Source organism: Peromyscus californicus, unplaced genomic scaffold (genome assembly GCF_007827085.1).
Source record: "Peromyscus californicus insignis strain IS unplaced genomic scaffold, ASM782708v3 Scaffold_17__1_contigs__length_78620276, whole genome shotgun sequence".
Lineage (NCBI taxonomy): Eukaryota > Metazoa > Chordata > Mammalia > Rodentia > Cricetidae > Peromyscus > Peromyscus californicus.
Genome location: NW_026294469.1, coordinates 46,743,303 through 46,756,323, shown reverse-complemented (window position 1 = coordinate 46,756,323; position 13,021 = coordinate 46,743,303). Strand labels below are relative to the sequence as shown.

The 13,021-nt window shown below is 39.1% G+C and overlaps 1 protein-coding gene across 1 annotated transcript in view; it reads left to right on the top strand.

The window, feature by feature from the left end:
* The window catches only part of Fbn2 (fibrillin 2), a 216,978-nt gene that overhangs the window by 123,406 nt on the left and 80,551 nt on the right, over window positions 1–13,021 (top strand). Inside the window, exons 17-20 of the mRNA XM_052742225.1 lie at window positions 632–685; window positions 2,623–2,748; window positions 5,478–5,603; window positions 10,490–10,609. Of these exons, the coding sequence (XP_052598185.1) occupies window positions 632–685; window positions 2,623–2,748; window positions 5,478–5,603; window positions 10,490–10,609 (426 nt within the window). The remainder of the gene's footprint in view (window positions 1–631; window positions 686–2,622; window positions 2,749–5,477; window positions 5,604–10,489; window positions 10,610–13,021) is intronic.

The following is a 13,021-nucleotide window of genomic DNA, read 5'->3' as shown; positions in this document are numbered from 1 at the left end:
AAGGAAATATAGTCCCTCCATATCCCTGTGAATAAAATATTGATGCTCCAGTAAATGGGGCGTTCACATGACATGTCTGTGATAGTTCTCAGGACCCAAGCCTGCTATTCTGCTCATCTCAGTGACTTTGGGCAAACTGCTGTGTTACTCTTTGTCAGTTTTCTCTCTTGTAAGAAGGAAAAAAATATTTCTAGTTGGTGGTATTAGGACAAGTAGATTAGTTATTAGTTGTAAAATGGAGACTACCTGGTATTGGGTAAATATGATAACGGAAGTTTTGACCCTTGTCATGTTATCATGGAGAAAAAAAACAAAAACAATATGATGACGTGTCTTAGATTAAAGTTGCATATGAAAAGTATTCTAACATTTATCAGTGTATCGAGATCATCCTGAACCATGGTTACAAGCAATTCTACTACTTAGACTTTTCTGTGATTTTTAGAATTCTTGAAATAATTATGTTCTAGACAACAGTGATTGTTTTTAGTATAAAATGAATTTATGTAAAATTGTTATGTTAATGACCGAGTGTGGAGTAAGCCTGTTTTAAATTTCCTATTTCCATCGTTATATTAATGGCTTGTGGAGTGGGCATGGCTTAACATTTCTGTTTGTGTTCGTTGCACAGCTGAGTTCCATGGCCTCTGTAGCAGTGGAGTGGGCATCACTGTGGATGGAAGAGGTAATTCTGCTCAACGCTCAGTCTCATAACTGTAAAATATAAATATATAGCTTTCTGATCAGCATATGAATATGGTTATATTTACTGTGATGATGCACAGATGGAGAATGAGAGGGTGAACCATCTTCCAGAGAAATAGTTGTTAAGTTAGATGACGTTAAATGGAATTTCACATGTGACTGCTTTTCATTACAGGTAAATATTTATCCATTAAAAGTACTTCACTGAGAACCTTACTATCAAGCCATATTGTATTTGGAATTTTCTCCGGTCCTGCCTAGCCTTGCAGTCTGGAGGAATCTCTCCCACCCATGGTCCCGTAGCCACTTATATAATAATTACTCAGAGGCTTAATATTAATTACAAACTGTTTGGTCTATGGCTCAGACTTTTTGCTAGCTAGCTCTTATAACTTAACTCAATCTATTCCTATTAATCTGTGTTTTGCCATGTGGCCATGACATTACCGGTCTGCTGGCATCTTGTTGCTACTTCAGCAGGAGGCTCTCATCTCTCTCATCCCACCTTTCTCTTTCCTGTCTCTCTCCTTGGATTTCCCACCTGCCTCTAAGCTACCTTGCCATAGACCACAGAAGCTTATTTATTAACCAATGGGAACAACATATATTCACAGGGTACAGACAGACATCCCACAGCACCATGCCCATGGTTTTATTTAAGACAGCACTAAAGCAAATAATTATACAGATAGGGATATTTGATATGGATCAGGTCTGAAATATATTGTCCCAAAATAGCTAAGATTGTTTAGGCTGAAAAACCACCAACATGTTTCTGTCTAACTGCAGAAGTAAAATTCACTCAAGTTTTCTTATTTCAAATTTGGCATTATCTTTTAACAAAACCCTGACAGAGAAGCAAGTGCATCTGTGTTTACATGTGTATAGGCTTGTGGCTGTGTTTGAGGAGTCTGTAAATCTTCAGGCACTGTTGGTGAGTTTTAAATATCTGAAATCAGAGAAAGAGGCAGAATTTTACTGGGATGTTTTTCCCAAATATAAAATGAAAAGTTAGATAGATAATCAGAGAGTTTCTAAGGAGTTCTTTCTAATTCCTTTTTTACTTTTTTAAGACAGTACTCGAAGCCCAGGCTGGCCTTTACTTCCTAACTCTCCTTCCCTGTCCCAGGTGCTAGGATTATAGGGATGTTCTGGCTGGCTGATCCTTCCCAATTCCTATAAACGATCATCAGTGTTAGATCACAGTGAAGAAAATGGTAGTTTTGTACCACAGTATTTTGTTGTTGTTATTTTGTTTTATTTTTGTTTTTGTTACTTCCCTGTCAGTGACCTCCCACCAGAGACCACTGCCTCTTGGGAATTGTGTTTTTGTTTCACTGGAGTTCAAGTGCCACTGTCCCTGGGCAGCACAGCAGTTGTCATGTCCGTGGCTTGTTATAAAGCATTTTGTTGTCAAGTAGCCGTGTTGGAGTGTCTTCTGGATTCATTCTAACTCATGAGCAATGAGAGGCACTATGTGTCCTATTATTTAAATAATTGCTAAATATGAGAACAAAGCAAGAGCATCCTGTGACTATAAAATCATACGGGCCTTCCTAATAAATCTCTGTGTTTTAATTAGATGGCTATAATACCCATTAAATTGAGTTTTCCTTTAGATTTTGAGCCAACAGCCTATAAATGTTCTTTATTAATTTTGTCAAAAATACAGACATACTACATGACTTAATTATTTGGGTGCTGCCAGCTCCTTTCCTTTTTATTTTCTCTTGTCTTACCAGTAAAGTGTCTTGTGTCCTTCAGTTTTATTTTCTTCTTTTCTTTTCTTTTTCTTTCTAAAAGGCAAATTGTAGATTTTCAAGCTTAGATACTTCACACATCAAACGCTCCTTATTAGATCCTCATTTGTCAACAAAGAGGTGTCTGTAAGTGTTACGCATGTTATATTTCCTGCAGATATCAACGAGTGTGCTTTGGACCCTGACATTTGTGCCAATGGGATCTGTGAAAACCTGAGGGGAAGCTACCGCTGTAACTGCAACAGCGGCTATGAACCAGATACCTCTGGAAGAAACTGCATTGGTGAGTTCCTGGGGATATATGGACACAAGAGCCACTCGTGTTCTTTAATTCCATGGGTAAGAGAAGAAACAGCCATTAATGATGAAAACTAGAAATCCCCTAGCTTCTCTTATTGCCTTTGTATTGTACGTTGATACAAAAGTATTAGAATTGAATTCCACAACACAGCATCCAACCTGTTGGGGTACTTGTGTATTTAGATAATCTTTTCCCAAATGAGTGAATACGACTGAATTATTCACCTCCTGCTTCTCTGTAGTTATCTTAATCCTAAATGTTTTCAGTGAGGCATGGACTTCAAAAGCTAACCCCCTTGATAATGATAAATTGGGAAAGTGCAGTGTTCCAGGTTGGAGGAACCTTGACCTTATTAAAAAAACCGCTAATTTCTGCTGCATGCCTAAATATGATAGCTGAGATAACTTTTTTAACTTATAACAGAGTGTGGAAAGAAAAATCTCATGTGTAATTTATATTCAGCAAAAGGAAAGAGAGGACGATAAGGAGACCTCCAGTCCAGTGCTTTATTAGTTTACATATTTAAGAGACTGGATAGAATCAACACTGTCTCGCAGGACAATTGAGTCATTTTCATAAAATGAGAATTATTGGAGCTTTCATTATATAGAATACTTACAAATTATCTGTAATGCCTTTTACAACCCAACAGTTGATGATTATGAGTAACGAAACTTAATATTCTGTGTTTCTTCTAATGGTTTTATTACTTAATATACCCATTTGATCTTGAGTTTAAGATGTGTACAGATGGACTTTCTTATTATTATATACTTAAATAGATTGTACACATACAGGAAAGGGTACCAGCCAAAGGTCATTAAACAGTTCTAAAAGCATGCAGATGAGCCAGGAGTTTTGGGACCATTGCTAGGAGCTTGCCTAACTATGGAAACCTTGGGTTCAATCCTCAGCACTATGTAAACCAAGGGTGGTGGCCCGCATTTGTAATCCCAGAATTTGGGAGTCAGGAGGATCAGGAATTCAACAGCTGTCATAGTCCCAGGCCAGGCAGGCTGTAAATCCTGTCTCAATAAATAAATACAAACCAAGCCATCTTTTATTCAGCAGAAGCAAGGGCACTTCCAAATGAGCGTGTAGATGGGGCCCTTTTAAAACCAAGAAAAATTTTGTGAACGTGATGCTTGTTAAAATTTATAGATGAAGGAACTGGAGAGATGTTGCAGCCGTTGAGAGCACTGGCTGCCCTCCCAGTGGACCAGGATTCAGTTCCCAGCACCCACATGGTGGTTCATAACTATCTGTGACCCCAGTTGTCAGGAAACGTGATGCCCTCTGTTGCTCTCCACAGACATTGTGTGCACATGCATGCATGCATCCAAAACACACACCCAGAGATAACGTAAAAAACATGTAAGTCTTATCAAGTGTTTGACTCACCATTTTCTTACCATTTCTCATGGAATTGAACTGTGTCCCTCAGTAAACATACATCAACATCCTCAACCTTAGTAACACAGTATGTGACCTCATTGGGATTAGATTTTTTTTTAACGTGTGTCTTGATTTTTTTGAGAAGTTCATATGTGCATACAAAGCATTTTCATCATACATCTCCTGCCTCTTCCCCAGTGCCTTCTACACCCACCTCTCCATCTTCTACTCTCTCACCCCCTCCAACTTCATCCCTTAAAAAAAAAAAAAAAAGCAGAATGGAGTCCAATTTGTGCCGCACATACAAGCATAAGTGTATCACAGCCCTGAAGAAAAGTGACTGGGTTCAGACAATTCTCATTTGAATCTACATATTAAAAGTCGGAATCAGAGCAAAACATTGCATCCAGAGTGGGAAAAACTCAAGTAAAACGGAAAGATAAAACTACCGATGGTGATGATATGTGAAATCATTTTCCGATCCCCGTTTTCAGTATTATCGGGGTGACAGCATGTCCTCTGACAAAGGTGGGCAGCTGTGTGCAAGATGAAACGTGTAATGTGAAGCCAAAGGCGCTCTTTATCCCCAAGTATAGTTGCTATTTCTTCCTCTTGGTAACGCTGCTTGCTGATAAGAAGTCATTGCCTGTAATCTCAGCCCATAGTGAGTGAATTCGATGCCAGCCTGAGCTACACGGTGAGATCTGTTCCAAATAAAATAAAGTGAGATAAAGTTGATGTGAACTTTTGAACCAACCGCAGGTTTTAAACCATCTTCTCTGGGCCATTCCGGATGGCGAGAGGAATGTACAAAATGCATCAACAGTGCTCCCCTAGTAACTCCTCTTCCTTAGCTGAAAACACAATGGGAATTTTTTCCTTAACCGACCCTTAACACATTCTTGGAATTGTCACCAGAAAAAAAAAATGAAAAATACCATATTCTTATTATATGTAAGTTTACTGGCAAATGAGTTTAACTTTCTCATGTATTTTATCAGTGCTTTAAATGTAAAAATAAACTTAACGTAATCCTATTTAGTGGGAACAAAAAAAAAGGTAACTGAAGAAAAAGAAAGAAAGAGCCCTGGCTACGTCTTACACATTGCCAAAGGACTTCAGAAGATCTTAAAAGCATCCACCAGTGTAAGAATGTACTGTGTGAATAGCATGGGTATATTTGCTCTAGTGTGGCATAAAGATACAGAGCCAGAGAGGAGAGTGGGGGACAAAACCCAATAAAAATAAAACGTAGGTGGTCTGCGTGATATGCCTTTAACCATTCTCACCTCCTGTCTTCCGCTGACTGCTTGCAGATATTGATGAGTGCTTGGTAAACAGGCTGCTGTGTGACAATGGTCTGTGCAGAAACACCCCGGGGAGTTACAGCTGCACATGTCCCCCTGGCTATGTGTTCCGGACAGAGACGGAGACCTGCGAAGGTAAGGGCTGTCTTCTTTTCACTTGGCATGTCCGCGCCCAGGAAGCATCTCGAGACATATCAACTGCAGTCACAGCGAGGGAGTGTCGTCAAAACGTGTGTGAATATCTTCCCTGTTTTATGATCTCTGTCCACTGATTTGGAAGTTCTGGAAAAGGCATTCATATAAACACAATTTATAAACACTGTTGGTTTGTTCTGTTCACATAGAATATCAACAAGCACTTGAAAAAACTAACACAAAGAGCCGTATTATTTTACTTGTTAAAATAAAATATCTGATTTTGTTCACTTGGTTTACCCTTTAAAAAAAATGACTGTGACACATTAACCTACAAACCTACATTCCAAAAGCACTCGGCTGCTAGCCTCTTCGTTATGAAATGGATGGTTCATAGTGTCAACCCAGGAAAATGTTTGGAGCCGATGTGAAACTAATTCCTCACTGAAATATGTAGTCTATGAAAATTGTCCTTTCCATTTGACAAGTTGAAGGCTATCATTTGGGTTTGTAGACCCAAATTAGGTCAGGATTTTAAAACCTCTTCTTTTATGCCATGAGTTTCTGCTGGGCAAGTTGCTTGAACAAATTAAATGCTGGAGGAAGTCTCTGTTTTCAGTGAGGCTCAGGCTGTGAATAAGTGCATTCAGTGATGATTTGATATCTTAATCACAGTTCCGCTTCAGAATAATCTGTCTCTTCACTACTGTTCATTTCTTTCTTTAGTTTCTACGAGGTGGGCCTGCGGAGGATTCCTATCCTATGCTTGCTTGAATCCAGTTACTGCCTCCAAATAGTAGCTTGTTTTAAGAAAGTTAATATTAATTAATGCAGAATGACTCTTTCCTTTTCTGGGGGTGTAATTGTTCCTTAGTGACTCCACACCCAGGAAAAATGCAATAGCACTATATTATGCCAAAAAAAAAAAAAAAAGATGTTAGCATTCTCTCCTCATCGTCTTCTTTAACTTCAAAGCATTCTTGTGGAAAGAAGCAAGTTAGGACTATTGAACAAGATGCCAGAACACAAATGTCTCCACTGAAGCCAGTGGAATGCAATTGCAAAGCACAGTTCTAAGTTTGGACTGAGTCGGAGGGACGTCTAAAAAAACAGTAATTAACCAAGGAGGGGGTAGATAATCATTTACATAAAATCACATTTTCCTAAACTTAGCTGAGGTAACTGTTTCCCTTATTGTCTGACAGGACACACCCATCCGTCTCAGATTGGAGTACTTGGCTTCTCTTCACAGATGGTTAGGGGTTCCCTAAGAGTGAGGGCCATTTGTTGGTAAACCCAGCTCAGGCTCCTCAACTATACGTGTGACGTTTTCTGTTTTCTGGCTTCCATTCTCACTCCTAACGCTCATTTTCCTTCAACATTCTCCGAGAAAAGATTGTCTAGTAGATTTGCCTATACTGTCCTTTTTCAGAGGGATGAGAGAGGGAGTTTCTAGCATTTGTGTTTTTCCTGGGTATTCCTTCTTCTGCTGCTGCATTCAATTCAGTTCTCTATTAAAAAGGTAAGTTTGTCTAAATCCCAGGAAACTTACAAAGCAAGAGTAGATGAAATGCCATCTTGATGAACTCAGAGCTATTGATAAGGTCTGTTTTCCCATCTGTCATATGCAACTATGGCCTCTGGTGATCACATGAGCAAAAGAGTGGGAACCACGTGGCTGGGGTCTGGTTCTGTGCTACGTACCCCGAATGGTCAAAACAAGTAAGATGGTGTTGAAAGATACCGATAGGTAAACTACCAAGCACGTAAGAGACCAAATGACATTGAGTAGCAAAATGTTGGATGGTCACATAAATTTTAAGGCACTTCAGTGGCAAATCAGCCAACAAGGAATGTTGGAGAGACTTCTTGACTTACTTTGTTCAAAGGGCACTTGTTCTTAATAAACCTTAGTCTTTCCTTTGATATGGAAATGACCTTTATCTGTTATTCATACATAGGAAAGACGTTCATGGTGTATGAATAAAAATGAAACGATAGAAAAATATTTGGGCTCCAACCTTATGATGTTGGTGAAATTAAAAAAAAAAATTAAAATGATTTACACAGGAAACTTTCCCAAGTACCTTTTTTACCCATTGTTAAATTATTTGCGTTTCATCTAAAGTTTTCCTCACAACTACGTTTGTACAGACCCAGAAACCACTCATCTCTTGTCTCCTTGAGCATCCCTACCTCCACCATTGGGCACAGTCAATTTGTCAGCCTGAGCTCTATCTACTCTAGTCTTTCTTACTAATTTCCATGGGCTAGACAGAGAATTAGTACTGGGTTCTTTGCAAATTTCAGCTTTCTGTATATGTATTCTCTGTTCACTTATTCTATTTGTAATTCATGTTTTCAATAGATTAATTTAAATGTATAATAAACAACAGCACCAATAAGCAGGAAGTTCCTCTGTATTTTTTAGGCTGAGGTTACAAAAAAAAATTATTTTATTTTGCTTGAGCTTGGAGAGTCTGTGAAAGTTAAAATTTTGACATCAAGTACTGTGGTTTAGATTGTGTTCCCAGTGACATAACTAGTTAAATGTAAACCAGATGTGCTTTGAAGTTTATTTCCAGAAATGTACAGTGAACTGTTTCAATTTCTGGTTCCATGACATTTATGCCATAAAAACATTGTATTTAAGGGAAAACTAAATAGTTGATATTTGTAGTTGTTGCTGTACGTGTTTTTGAATTGGCCATTGCTTAATTCAAAATGGATATTTGTAAAACTATGGCACCAGCACTTTCTTTTTGGGGGAATCTTCTCACAAATGAATTAATTGGAGAATTAAATGTGGACTGCCCTCCGATGGAATGCCTACTTCCTGCTCCCCCTAGGGTTTTTTTTGTGCTTATATTTTTATGAAAAGATTTCAATATTGTAGAATATTTGCTTCCATTTAAAAAAACCTCCCATTTGAATTAGTGTATTATAAATACTTGTATTTTTTTAAGAAATCTTTTTCCACTGCAAGCAAACTGAAAGCAAAATGCACTCATATTTCTCCCAATAATTTATAGTTCAAGAGCTAAATTAATACCTGAGCACATCTTCAGACATTCTGAAGTGGCAGTAATTGCTCTCTGCACAGGTTTTTTAATTAAAATATAATTATATAATTCTCTCCTCATCTCTTCTCTCTTTCCCACTCCTCCCATGCACTCGTCTTTCAAGTTCATGGCCTCTGTTTCTCTAATTGTTGTTACATATGTGAGTCTAAATATATAAATCTAACCTGCTCAGTCCACATAATGTTACTTGTCTGGATATGTTTTAGGGTTGACCACTTGCTACTGAATAACCAATCGGGGGATCTTCCCTGCTCTCAACATTCCTTACTTGCCTATAGTTCTTTGTTTAGGGTTTAAGCTGGCATGAGGTTTCTCCCTCCCATGTTAGCACATCTTGGGTCTTTGTACATAGATTTTTGAGTTGATATTTTTAACCCATTGGCTGGCAGTCAGCTCTGAGCCTGCCCCTTTCAGGACTAGTTTATTTATTTATTTATTTATTTATTTATTTTTTGGGGTTTTTTTGTTTTTTTTTTTTTTTTTTTTTTTTTTTTTTTTTTTTTGAGACAGGGTTTCTCTGTGTAGCTTTGCGCCTTTCCTGGAACTCACTTGGTAGCCCAGGCTGGCCTCGAACTCACAGAGATCCACCTGGCTCTGCCTCCCGAGTGCTGGGATTAAAGGCGTGCGCCACCACCGCCCGGCGACTAGTTTATTTATATTTACTTGAATTAATCAGGAGCAAGCATTAGAGCCTTCTAGCTTTACTTACAAATCTTCTCCAATATTTTAAATAAAAAAGTGTCTATATTAAATCCAAAGATAGGTATAGAGGTATGTGTCTCCTTGGGACTTCAGAGCCCCTACTGTTTAACCTAAAAGTATTGACATGCATTGCTATGTTTGGAATACTTAAGCAAGGAGAGATGGGATTGAGTGGCTGCTTTTGTAGCTGAGAAATTGGATTGAATGGAAAGTGCCCTTGATGTTCTTGTTCATATTTTAACTGAGACCTGTGTTTACCTTTTATTAACTCACGTGTTAAGGTATTTAACTTTATAACTTTGAGAATTTCTTAGACACCTTTTGAAAATATAGGTGTACTATGATTCTGTCTGCTTTTGACATCAACAAGAATTGCTTACATTTCTAGTATATCATTTGACTTAAGACTAAGAGCCGTAATCATTGGAGTCCTACTGAGTACAATCAAAGCTAGTATTTTCTTTCTATCTTTAATGGTTCTAGAGATTAGATTTAGGGCCCGAGTCATGTGCTCTGCCACTGAACAATTCCCCCACCCTACCCCAGCTCTAGTTTTCCTAATTTATGTCTTACCAAAGTAATTCATTAAGTAATCATGTAACTGTAAAGGGCTCAAGAAAGAGAACGATGGATAGTGACTGGGGAAAATTCTGTAGCCAGGATGAATATCCCAGTCCTTGTTTCCTGATTTCCCTCTGGGAGTTCAGAATTAAAGCCAATGTTGGCATGCTTTTTTCTTCAAACTTCACAGAACTATGAGAGACAGAAAACAATCAGCCTTTGTTATGCCAATCGATTACAACCTATGAAAGAGCTAACCAAATCAACTCCATGTACTTAGAGTCATAGAAGGTCCACATACTGAACCCTTTTCCAAATAGGCTGTTCCTGATGGTCCTACCGAGTCTTTAGTCATGTAGATGTGCATCCATGCTGTAGACCACATGTCTTCATTCCCCATTCACTTCAGGCCTTGTAGGTCCCTATTAAAATTACAAGAGCCAAGTTTACCAGACATTCTGGCATAGCGAGACTTGCTGGAATAATATTTTCCAGAAACCCATGGCAGCTCTAACGGAATCTTTTCCTTCTGCATTGTAGATGTAAATGAATGTGAGAGCAACCCATGTGTCAATGGGGCCTGCAGGAACAACCTGGGCTCCTTCCACTGTGAGTGTTCGCCCGGCAGCAAGCTCAGCCCCTCAGGATTCGTCTGCATCGGTGAGATCTCTACAAGGAGTCCCCGGGGAGGTCATCCCACACCCCAGCCTTCCTGTGGTGGAAACAGAACAAGAACAGAAGTTAGGCAGGCTGTTCCGTTCTAGAACGCCCCCCCTTTTCACGTCAGTTGATACATGACGCTGTGGTTGTAAGCGCTCCTATACATACACATTTCGTCGTACCCTTCAAATGCTCTAGGCACGGGTACAGTTGAATCCTGTCACAGATCTTTAAACCTTCTTTCGTAGTCAAAGACATGATGGGATTTGGATTCAGTTTACAGAACAAGAATTTGAAGATTTTTAAACATGAACACACAGAGGGAGTTTAGTATTTTCCTTTCTCTCATCCATCACAAGTTGATAGGCTCCAGAGAAAAGAAGATAAGTGTTCTTTTGCTTTGGAAAATCTCTAGGGATAATACTATGACTCAAAATGTCTAAGGCCAGTTCTTTTATTCCAAGTTTTGTTCCAAGATAAGTTTTTGATGTATAGCCCAGGCTGGCCTAGGACCTGATGCAGAGTGGGCTGGTTGGGACTTCGCAATTCCTCTGTCTCAGCTTCACAGATCTTGAGATTGCAGGCATGGGCCACCATGCCTGCTTAAGACCAGGTCTTGGTAATGACACAGAATGTATCCAGAGCAAGATAGTCTGATCTAGGAAAAAATGTTATGTGTCAGGGAAAGTCTGCCTCAGACATTTCTCCATACATCTAGCAGCATGCCGCAATCTCCATGGATACCTAACATCCACCTTTAAAGGGAGTTTTCCATGGTGTCATATAAATGGGCAAGTTCTTGTTTGTTGTCTAGCCAAAATGCATTAGTGATTTAATAGTTAAGTAAAGACACAAGTATTTTTATCATTGTCTCCATAGAGAGTTGGATGCTAGCTTACCTACTTGTTTTTAATTCGAAATGACTGAGACCCATATTATCAATGAAACCAACCTTCTTTGGAGTCATGTGTTCATTTCCTAGTGAAACATGGCCACTGAAATATAAGCACTGCTCAGCTTTCCTTTTAAAAATCAGTTGCCACACACCTAGGACAAGGCTCCATTTTTAAAACAATCTAATTTTACTAGTGTTTGGAGGTATGGGACTAGATCTGTAAAGCAGAAATATTTTTGCTAAAGCACAATTTCCAACTAAGATGAAATTATTGTATTATATAAAGGAAATGAACCCAGCATCAGTCAATTAATAGTCTGAGAAAGCGATCTGTATGCCACTTGAGCATCAAAGACATCTTCCTTTCTGATTCATCATATAGACTTTTATCATCCTGGCCTTTTGTCCTTATAGTTATTAATGAAACAAAGATGTCTTATTCCCAAATCATTAAGTCATTCTTCCATTTGCCAACAACTAAACACCACCACATTTCCCTGGCCAGTGTCTTCAGTTTTCCATTCGTTATGATAAAATGTGTTTCCATTGGTTTTCTCTTTCTACCATGTGAATCCCAGGAATAGAACTCAGGTCCCCAGGCTTGTTGGCAAGCGCCCTTACCCACTGAGTCATCTCTCCAGCCTGCCTTGAACGTGTTTTCATTGGGGCTATCAGTGACTGTAATCAGTGACTACCCCACCACTTTTAGTCACAGGATCTAAGTCACTAAGGAATGAAAATTCTACTTTTTGGTTACTAATTTAAACTTAGAGCTTCTGTGACTTCATTGTGTACTAAGAATAGTTACAGAGTTCGAGTTAATCCTTCAGATATACCAAAGATGATCCTAAGTGGTTTTGTAAATGTTTAAAAGACTATCGTATTCTGGTTAGTGTTGTTAACCTTGACAGAACAACACACTTGATTCACTTTTCCTGTGTGGTACTGCTCTAGTACCATAGTGCCATGTGATCCAGACCTGTGTCCCTTGTCTTCGTCCTGGGTCTGCATGCACTCTGGCCTTATGTCCCTAACTCCTGTGGACATAAAAGAACAGCAGCTTCCCTGCTGTTGGATCCCACGGTCTGTTCCATATGGTAGACTATTAGCAAAGAAGTCTGTCACTCGTTCTCTCAGGATTTGCATTGTGGACATCCCAAGCGCAACTGTTTCTCAACTCCTTTTTTTTAAAATATCTTTTGCTGTGTCATTCTTACCCACCTGACATCCAACCTGAAGTATGTCACCGGTGGGTCCTTAATCTCTTTGCCTCCCTGTGTGCACTCCCTGTTTCTCAATTCCGTGGATCCATCCTCACCTTTCCATGAATTCCAGGCTTATGTTTCCACCTGGCTGCAACTGTTTCTGTCGGCATGTCTTGTGTCTGAAACCAGGTTCTGATTTTCGAACTCGATCCTGTTTCCTGGACACATATTTATCTTCACCAAGGGCAGCTCCATTCTCTTAATTGTCACCCCAAATTCTCCTCCTCAGCTTCGATGCCTTACTCCCAAGCT